Consider the following 11,310-nt stretch of genomic DNA (forward strand, 5'->3'; position numbering starts at 1 on the left):
TTATTTCGTGAAGGAACGATTAAAGTAAAGCCAGCTACTGTAATCATTAAATTATTATCCATAATCTCCCCAAATGCATGTTGAGCCACTTTATGCTTCTTCATCACAGACAAGAATCAAAATGAATATATGCTAGCATTCTCTCTCTTCTCTGACGCATTGTCACAGAAACTAATAAAGGACATCTAATTGCAGACATGCAAATTTGTAAGAAATTAAACCAAACAATAGATAAAATAGAAAAAAGAAAGTAAACCAGAAGGCAGGAAGATTAAAAACTAAGAACTATCTGAATTAATATGCGATATAAGTAGCATACTTTACAAAGGCAAGAAGTAAAACGAAAAATTAACAAATTAAATTGCTGATTGGAACGATCCTAATTTCAATTGTTATCATCAACAAGCTGAGTACTAATCTTTACGAACAAAGAAAAACTGGTCTAAAATACAAATAAACGTGACTAATATTACAGCCTCAAAGCTTTTCTCTTCCTTTCACTAATTCTGATTCTAATTAAAAAAAAAAAAAAAAAAACTTTATTTCTCCATTTTCCAGCCTTCCATCTAATTAAATCAAGATGACGTAGAAGACCCATTAGTAGCAACAACATTAGCACCAAAACTTGAATTATCTTTTTTGTCCTCAACATTGCTGCTTTCTTGGTGAAGTTGAAATTCCGAGTCAGTGTTATTTCTACTAACAATGCAAAACCCATTAACGTTGTTGTTAGTGTTACCATTGTTGTTGTCGTCTTGATCTAATTTCTTCCCAAAAGTGTTCTTGTTATTATGCATCCATACTTTCAAAACACCCTTTTCAACTCCAATTTCTTTACAGAAATTGTTAACCAGATCTTCATCTCTCTTCTGCATTTTCCACTCAACTCTCTCAGCAAATTCCAACATTTTCACCTTCTGATCTGGTGTGAACTTTGTTCTAAAACGCTTCCTTCCATTAGAATTAGTAACCACCGGAGCTGAACTCGGGTTCGGGTTTTTGTCAAAGCCAGCACTTAATGCTAAGAGCATATGTGGTGCAGAAGCAGGATAATAAGCTGATGAAATGGGCGGTGGAGATGGTGAATTAGGGCTACTGTGGTCCCCACGTGGTGGGGGTGGGTGGTGGCGGTGGTGGGGTCGGTATTCAAGTGCGGACGTGGCGATGGGTGGTGGAGGGACCACAACAAGCGGTTCATCCGGTTCACGGCGGTGGAAATTGCGGTGACATCCACACGCGGCGCATTTTAAGGATGTCGGATCAGTTGGGTTAGCTGAGGGTGAAGGCATAAATTCACCACAACCATCAACAGCATGACCACCTATGCTAGCAGCATGGTTCTTAAGACATTCTTTGTAAATAATTACGACTGGATGGTGATGATGTTGGTGATGGTGAAGAGAAGGGTGATTTTTGAGTTTAAGGACACCATTACTGAAAGGGAAAGGTTTCAGTTTTTGGATCTGAGTTGGGGTTTCAGTTTCAGCTAATTCTGGGGTTTTGACAGCTGATGATATAGTAGTTGTTGTTGTGTTGTTGTTGGTTAAGTCCATGGCTGAAACAAAACATCTAGTGCTTTGTTATCTTTTCTGTTTTGCTCTTAAGAGTTGATGATTAGATTTAGGGGCAAAAAAAGAAGCATCTTTATTAGAGGGGGAAAAGAAGAAGAGGCTTTAGTTAAGAGAGAGGAAAAGGGTTTGTGTTTTTTTGGGTTATGAAGATGATGATGATAAGAGATTGAATGTAGATATAAAAATCTTGGTTTTTGTGGTTGTCCTTCTTAACTACTGGTGTTTTTTGACGTTGGTTTCTAATCTAATCTATGGTTAACCTGCAGCTGACCCCACCACCCCACTTGCAGGAATTAAGACTTGGGTGTCGTGAATAAATTGTAATAAGTACCTCTGATCAGTTACCTAAATGCTTATGGCAATTCTCCTGTCGCTTTCTCATTTTTGGTTAATACAGTACTTACTACTTAAGTAATCTATTGTTTAAGTGAGAGGTATACAAGTTTATTTTTATCATACTTTTACAAAAAAGTAGTGAAATTGAATTTGATCAACATAGAAATTAGTTACCGTGGTCATGTAGGGGAGTCCGCGATTTTTCTAGCAAAAAAAAAAAAAAGTTGAACCAAACTAATAAAAATAAAAATGCATTAATAGGTTTCACGCACGAATTAGCATTAATAGGTTTCACGCACGAAATTCGTGCGTGAAAGGACCAAACTGTACAAATGCAACTTGGGCCTTTCACGCACTAATTTCGTGTGTGAAAGGATCAACTTGCAAAAATGCAACTGGGCCTTTCACGCACGAATTCAGGAGGCCTAACATCTTAAAGTGTCAGGAAAATTAACCTTTCACGCACAGAAACTGTGCGCGAAAGGCTTTTATCCTTTCACGCACTAATTTCGTGCATGAAAAGGCCTCCCTCCCCAACACCTTGATTTGACAATGCATTATTTGACCGTTTTAACACGACTTGTATTGCGCACCATTTTAATGCGCAATGTAACACCACGCATGACAATTTCAGGAATCTATGACACATAAAGCCTTGATTTGACAATACATTGCTGCATTATTTGACCGTTTAAATACGACTTGTATTGCGCACCATTTTAATGCGCATTATAAGTATTGATTTGACAACACACCACGCATGACAATTTCAGGAATCTATGACACATAAAGCCTTGATTTGACAATACGTTGCTGCATTATTTGACCATTTTAACACGACTTGTATTGCGCACTATTTTAATGCGCAATGTAACACCACACATGACAATTTCAGGAATCTATGACACATAAAGCCTTGATTTGACAATACATTGCTGCATTATTTGACTGTTTTAACACGACTTGTATTGCGCACCATTTTAATGCGCAATCAACACGACTTGTATTGTGCACCATTTTAATGCGCAATCTAAGTGTTGATTTGACAACACACCACGCATTACAATTTTGAGTGGTCTATTTAACTTGAAGGCTTGACAAGTGAAAAACTCATCAACTTCATAAGTCTAAGTCTTACAAGTCATTCAAAAAAAAAAATCAAACTTCATAGAAAAAATGTCTCAAAATGCTTCAACTATTAAGGTTTCACTATTTTGGGATGGAGATATCGTCGAGGACAATTACTCCATTCGTTATAGTATCAAACCAAAAGCCCATGTTAAATTTACAACAACTTTAAATTATGAAACACTAGTCAGTTACATGCACAAAAGAATGCAAACTACACCCACTGAGTTTGGAATCTCAATAACTGGCAGATATCCACAAACAATATCAAACGGTGTAGTGCGTTATGGCATGCACAATATCAACGATGATGAATCTTTGAGTGATTTTTTGGGATCGCTGGAAGAATATCGTGATTTGGTATTCATTAATGTTCTTGAGATGTATGTTGAAAAGATACCTCGAGAATAAGTCCCTCAAGTCCAGCCTATTCATGGTAACACTTATGGGGACTTTAGTTCTTATGGAGACATTTTGAGTGGTCAAGTGCCGCTGGAAAATCTAAGTCAGCAATTTAATCAAGCTTACAATGAAAATTGGTAAATATGGATTTTTCATATTATTATGTGTAGTAGCACGTATTTGTTGTATGAATTGGTAAATAACCAGTTTTCAAATATTTATAGGAACTATTCTCAAAACTCGCCAGTGGTACCAAATATGGATGTTGGTCAATCCTCTCAGTTCGGTGGAGTTGATCATTCTCCACACCATGACAGTGCTTATGAACGATAGTAAGTTCATCACCTTGATATTAAATTATCTGTATATATATATATATATATATATATATATATATATATATATATATATATATATATATATATATATATATATATATATATATATATATGATGTTGGTATTTAAAATATGTTACTTTTCGTGTAGGAGGATGAATGCACTTGATAATGAAGATTTTCCTAATTATTATGAGTCATCATCAAGTGATGACGATGAAATAGCTAATAATGCAGAGGTAACTGATGATGAAGATGATGATGATGTTCAAGTTGGTATGACTAACAATATTCCTCAAAGCCAAAACCAACAAGAACTAATGCACCACCACGTACCACCACCGATGGCTGAAAACCCAACTTCTGAAAGCCCAGTTCAGTGGCATTCTAACAATATCCCTTATCTTGACAGCCTGCAGGGTCGTGATGATGCATTTGTCTTCACAAGAGAAGATGATGATAGTCGCCAAAAAACCTGGATTGAACCAAAGGATCTCAACAAAGATCGATGCTACCTTGCAAAGGGAATGTTGTTCGCATCCAAAAAGGCGTTGCAACGGGCTGTCAAAATTTATTGTTTTAAGGACATGAGGGAGTTTAAGGTTGATTAGTCAAACACAAAGATATGGAGACTAGTTTTAAACGACGGTATCAAGGCTGTGAATGGTTGCTTCGGGGAATTGTTAAGCCTGATGGTATGTGGGCTATCACAAAATTCCGCGAAAGACACACTTGTGATATGGAAGAAAATCGAGCAGATCATTATAATTTAGATACAAACATGATTGCTCAAGTATTACTTAAAGACGTTGCTGAAACGCCAAGGTAACTTATCCTACCTAGTACATTATATGTCTTATATCGATTAAAAGATCATTACTAAATGTTGTTTGTTTAAACTTGTGCAGGATCCCCATCAAAGATTGTATTCGAAACGTTCAAACCGTATATAGTAAAACTATAAGCAACAGAAAGGGATTTCTCGGGCGTTGACGCGCTTTTGAGATGGTCTTTGGAAATTGGCATACTTCGTTTCAATCGCTGCCAAGGTATATAGCAGCTCTACAACATTTTAATAATGGTACTGTTGTAGAGTGGCGGCTTATAGAGGGTAAAATCTTCAACCTTGTATTTTGGACATTCAAACCATGCATTGATGGTTTTGCTCACTGCCGACCAGTGATATCCATAGATGGTACGCATGTATATGGTGCCTACGACATCAAGCTCCTAATTGCAATAGGAATGGATGCCAATGGGTCAATATTTCCTCTTGCTTTCGCAATTGCCGCTAACGAGAGCAACGACACATGGGGGATCTTTTTGACCCATTTGAAAACTCATGTTATTAAGGATCGTACCGGCATATGGGTGTTGTCTGATCGTCATAAAGGCATATTGCACAATATGGCTAATTTACCGGAGTGGCAGCCTCCCTTTGTTTACTATCGCTATTGTTTAAGGCACTTGAAGGCAAATTTGCATTTAACATTTCACAATGGCACTCTACACAAATTGATGTAGGGGGCTGCGATGGAGCATCAACAACGAAAATGGGCTGCAAAAATGGATCTGATCAGGGCAGTGAGTGAACCCGCATATGTTTGGTTGATGAAGCTCGAAGTTGAAAAAATGGACGCTTCATGCTGATGGAGGCAAAAGATGGGGCATGCTCACAACAAACAGCTCAGAGTCTTTCAATGGCTTGCTGAAATCTGCTCGAGGACTATCTGTCACCGCAATGGTGAGAATGACTTTCAAGCAGGTTGTGGAGCGATTTGTTATTAGGACAAGGCAGGCTAGAGCGATATTAGCCGACGGCGGGACATAGATGCCAAAGCCCTTCAAAAATATGGAGCATTATAGAAAAAAAAAGTGAGCATCACCAAATGACCGAGTATGACCCAATTCAACATGTGTATGAAGTTAGGACGGGTTATCACAATGGTAAGGGTGGAAACGTGCATACCGTTTATGAGGCAACAAGAACATGCACTTGCGGTAAGTGGAAAACGTACCACATGCCGTGTTCTCATGCTGTCAAGTGCTTTGAGAGAATGAGGAAAACGGTAACAAGTTATGTGGCGGGGGAATACAAGGTCCACAGTTACCTTAGAGCATATTCCGTCAATTCCACCCACTTGGTAATGAAGCTTATTGGCCAAACGAGCCGTTTTCGATGGTTGCTAACAAGGATTACATCAGGAAATTGGGCATTAAGTCACGGAGTCGTAGACCCAATCAAATGGATGTTAGTGAAAGAACTTATTCTCGCAAGTGCTCTACATGTAAGCAATATGGCCATGACAAGCGTTCGTGTGGGCAACAAGGCCGTGGTAGTACAAGCACGGCTCGAAGTAATAGAGCCTCTAGAACTTGAAGATTGTATTATTATTGCAATTTATTATTGTATTGCTTTGAATTAGTATTGTAATTAAATGGAATGAATTATTTTTTAATTAGTATAAACCTCTCGTATTGGATGAATTATTATTAAATCAAATATTTATATTTGTACATTCAAATATAATAAATCTAAAGTTTTCAAACAAAACTTACTTCGGGTACCTTTTCAACCCCTAAAACGACGATCCGAACGTTTACGTATCCTTGATGTATTGAGCCTACATTATTGTACGCAGAAAAAAATATCAGGTTCTATATAAAATATTGACGTTTCGGAGTCTTGACACACGACTAATCGTTGGTCAAAGTATGAAAAAAACACTAAGTGTTGCAAAGAAAAGATTTATTAAAATAAGATGTTGTGATCTTTTTATGGAAAAAAACACTAAATGTTCCTTAAATGTGTTATTTTTTAATGCGTAACTTTATTTCGAATATGTTGCAAAAAAAAAAAAATCGCGTAAATCGGACGTCCGAGCGCAAAAAATCGCGTATATTCGAAATAAAGTTACGCTTTAAAAAATAACACACTTAAATCTAAACCCTAAAAATAAAAAACTTTAAGCTAATGACAACAAGTCTTCAAACAAAAATAGACGTCTATGTATATAGAACACTTAAACCTAAAGTTTTCAAACAAAACTTACTTCGGACACCTTTTCAACCCCTAAAATGACGATCCGAATGTTTACGTATCCTTGATGTATTGAGCCTACATTATTGTACGCCGAAAAAAATATCAGGTTCTATATAAAATATTGACGTTTAGGAGTCTTTACACACGACTAATCATTGGTCAAAATATGAAAAAAGACACTAAGTGTTGCAAAAAATAAAGTTGGCCAATTTTTTTTTTTTTTTTTGTGTTGTTTCTATAATGCAGTATTTTATTGCGTTATAGAAAAAAAAAATTAAACTGGTTCTATAACGCAGTATTTTATTGCGTTAAAAGACTTAGCCGCGCCGTTACGGTTAAGTCCTTTAGCGCAGTAAATTACTGCGCTAAAGATACTTTTGTCACTTTTTTTTTTGTTGGAGTATTTTGAATTTACTGCGCTAAAGATACTTTTGTCACTTTTTTTTTTTGTTGGAGTATTTTGGTTCAAAAGATTGTTTTTTGGGTCATTTTGATTCCGGACTCGTCTTTTAGGCGACTAACTACTGTCCACGTTATTTTAATTATAAGGTGTCCCCATCTACTGACTTTATATTTGATACAGAAGACCCACAAGTTATTTGATATAGTTATATGTTGCGCAGATTGCAGTGTCTTCAAACTGTGGTACTTATGCTTTGGTTAATCAGCTTAATTGTTAGGATGTGATCAAGTGTTCGGTAGAGATGCGACAGAGTAATAAAAACAGAAACAAAGGGTGAAAAGATGAAAAAGAATATGGAGAGTTGTGTTGTGAGAGTAATTTAACCATACGTTTAGAATTTACTGCTAAGTCTGATGCATTTACTGAATCAACCTTATTTGTCAAAGTTGGCAGTTGGTAAAGCAGAGCATGACATGAGAGAATCCCAGGTCTCCAAGATCATGACTCGTGGGGTTCCATCGTTTGTGAACTTGGGTTGCTCCGCCTATCTTCTTTTTTATAAGCATCTGCATCTTATTTTAAATTTAAATTTTGCGTCATAAATATTTACTAAAATTTTAAAATTTCTACTGAAAAGAATTTCATTTTCACGATTTAATTCAAAACATCAAATTATGGAAGGAGTAAGATTCACCATACCCTTTCCATGTTTTGTCCCTTTTCACTTTCCAACACGAAAAGAAATAGTTTTTTAGGACTGTTCGAAATTGTAACTAAGTGATCATCACTATTACAGTATTACTTCATTTCTTTTTATGTGACATTATTTGATTGAACATGGAGTTGTAAGAAAATTTGTCGTCTAAAAACAAATCTTATATATTATGTTATTATAAACCATCTTATTAAGATAAAATGAGAATTTTAAAATTGAATTTTTCTTAAATATGGAAGGTGACTTTTAAAGAAAAAGCAAGTTAATGTGTATTTGAAAATAAGTATAAAATTAGTATGAGTATATATACTGCTCATTATATTTATACAACCACAACAATTTCTATGTAACTAGCAAAGCAAGTTCGTGCGCTACTTCCTCCGTCTTAATTTAAATGTTTTATTTTTCGTTTTGATCGGACTAAAAAAATATCTCTTTCTATATTTAGTAAGTTGACGTTCAAATATTCTACATTGAAAGTTTATTCTACATTGAAAGTTTAAAATCACAAGATTTAAAGGACATCTTAAATTTAAGAAACTTAAATTTGAGACGGAGGGTACGTGTTCATCTTGATTTTTCATGGACCTGTTTTGGTGGCAATATCAATACTGCTATGTAAAAATATTAAAATACATAATAAAAAATATTGAGACTTTTTTTTGTACATCTTGCGCAAAATAGCATGTTTTCTGTACTGTATCTGTTAAAGACAGCATAAGCTGACTGTATCTTTAAGCACGTTATAGCTACAATCTAGTGCATCATTCTCCACGAGTACCAGCTGTACTGTGAAGCTTAGTACACAATTCTTGTTATTCTGGAAACAACAGCATAGTAGGAGCTCTGTATTACCTTCAAAAAACAAAGTAAATGTCAATCAACAATGAAAGTATAGAGATGCTTTAAATCCAATTGACAAACAGAAACCTCATAGAATAATAAAATCAAGTATGTTTTAGTGGGAAATATTGACAATTTGACATTAGCAACACAAAAACAATTACACAGTAAAAAGGCTCATGAATAAGATGGAATAAGAATTAGTACTATATCATTAATTCAACCGTGTGTGAGAATTGAAAATGGAAAAGGATTCGGGTCACCCAAAAAGCTAAGAAGTGTCAACCAAAAGAGGATAGTAAAAGGGTCAATACGTGTAGACATGAGAAGTGGGAAGAAATCATCCACCAATGAGATACCACCAAGTTTATGGTACAATACATATTACTTTTGATACAAGTATTCATTGTTGTATTAGTCCCTTTTGGATACTTTATATATATATATATATATATATATATATGTATATATATATATATATATAATAGAAACTAGGCATATCAGGAACACCTAATGTAGTACGATCATAACCTGTGAGGGTATAATATATGCTCTTGACTATTATTGTTCCCAAATTTGATGAGTGAACTACATTTAGACAACCTACGAAATTCTCCATTTTACGTTCTGATAATCAAGAAAATCAACACATTATCTTGTCAAAATAGTCTTCAAAATAGCCCTCCAAATAAAAGCATTTTTTATCGGGTTGAGAAAAATACTACAATTCCGCAACACTAAACAGATAGCGTACAAACCTGGGAGTTCACCTTTTTGCTTTTTGGAGTTTAGTGCATGAAACATGAGTAGTTTAGCTATTAAATAAGTATATGATTAAGTCCTCAAAACCCAGCCACGTGTGCTTTACTCCAATACGTGGACGTGATTATTTAGCTTGAAGAGCTGCCACGTACTATTAGTTGCCATTCTTTTACGTTTTTTAACTTAATTAAAAGAAGAACACAAAGTATGATTACGTAAACTACTTTGAATACTTAATTGTCAGCTTGTCACTTCCTTAATTTAGGTCTTTAACGACGAATGACAGATAAAAAGAACAAGCAAATAACGGAATCTCAAGAGGAGTGGAGAAGCATACGATAAAAATCTCATCATTGTTAGTAATTTTTTGTTTGCTCTTTGACTCTAAAAAATTGAAACGGTTGGGCGCACTGTACACGGATATTTAACCTCTTTTTATTATTTTTTATGATTGGGTTTAACTTGTATAGATTGCTTTAAGAAAACGGAAAAGGTCCAAAAATACTCCTAACGTATGGAAAATGGCTCATAAATACCCTCCATTCATCTATTGGTCCAAAAATACCCCTCCATCCATCTATTTGGTCCAAAAATACCCCCAACCTATTTTTTTGGCTCAAGAATACCCCTCAAACGAAAAAAAAAAATTATTTTCCTATTTCGTTTTTATATAAATGAAATACAAAAAATATATATATATATTTATCCTATTTCATTGGTATATGAAATATATATATATATATATATATATATATATATATATATATATATATATATATATATGTATTCCTATTTCGTTTTTATATAAACGAAATGAAAATAAAATTATATTCCTATTTTTTATATATAAACGAAATACAAAAATACAAAAAAAATTATTTTCATATTTAGTTTTTTAATAAACGAAATACAAAAAAAAATTACTATTTCGTAGATATACCAACGAAATGCAATATATATATATATATATATATATATATATATATATATATATATATATATATATATATATATATATATATATATATATATATATATATATTCCAATTTCGTTTTTATATGAACGAAATTAAAAAAAAAAATTATCCTATTTCGTTTTTTAATACACGAAATGCAAAAAAAAAATATATAATTTCCTATTTCATTTTTTTATTCACGAAATGCAAAAAAAAAAAAAAAACAGTTTCGTTCATATTTGTTGATTAATTCACGAAATACAGAAAAAAAAAATTGTTGCATTTCGTTGATTAACTGACGAAATGCAAAAAAAATAAAAATTGTTGCATTTCGCTTCAACTTGTTACAAAATGGGTTAGATTAAATGGGTGGGGTTTAATTTTTAAATTAAATAATATATGTGTCCAATCAAAACAAGCCACGTGGCATTTTAAAATTGAAAAAATACCATCAAAATTAGGGTGTTAGTTTGAGGGGTATTCTTGAGCCAAAAAAATAGGTTGGGGGTATTTTTGGACCAAATAGGTGGATGGAGGGTATTTTTGGACCAATAGATGGATGGAGGGTATTTGTGAGTCATTTCCCATACGTTAGGGGTATTTTTGGACCTTTTCGGTTAAGAAAAATTGTCGTTACATAGGAGTAGTAACTTGACTTAGTAAGTGACATAAAATAATTTAATTTCTGATCTTTGCAGTTATTTAAGTTACTTAAGAAATTGGTATTGTATAGCTAAAATCTTTGTTCATAAATTATTTTCAAAATGATCTTTATTCTCTCTACATTACTCTGTCTCTCCAATTTCTTGTAATCA

At 33.9% G+C, this 11,310-nt stretch overlaps 1 protein-coding gene across 1 annotated transcript; it reads right to left on the bottom strand.

The window, feature by feature from the left end:
* Positions 1 to 336: 336 nt before the first annotated feature.
* On the bottom strand, positions 337 to 1,789 carry LOC132623346 (zinc-finger homeodomain protein 9-like). Its single transcript, XM_060338088.1, has one exon. It carries the CDS (start codon positions 1,551 to 1,553, stop codon positions 576 to 578), a length of 978 nt encoding a protein of 325 aa, XP_060194071.1. The 5' UTR covers positions 1,554 to 1,789; the 3' UTR covers positions 337 to 575.
* Positions 1,790 to 11,310: the final 9,521 nt, after the last annotated feature.

Source organism: Lycium barbarum, chromosome 12 (genome assembly GCF_019175385.1).
Source record: "Lycium barbarum isolate Lr01 chromosome 12, ASM1917538v2, whole genome shotgun sequence".
Classification (NCBI taxonomy): Eukaryota; Viridiplantae; Streptophyta; class Magnoliopsida; order Solanales; family Solanaceae; genus Lycium; species Lycium barbarum.

Coding starts and splice junctions, on each gene's coding strand:
- LOC132623346 (XM_060338088.1), bottom strand. CDS start 1,553: ATGGACTTAACCAACAACAACACAACAACAACTACTATATCATCAGCT.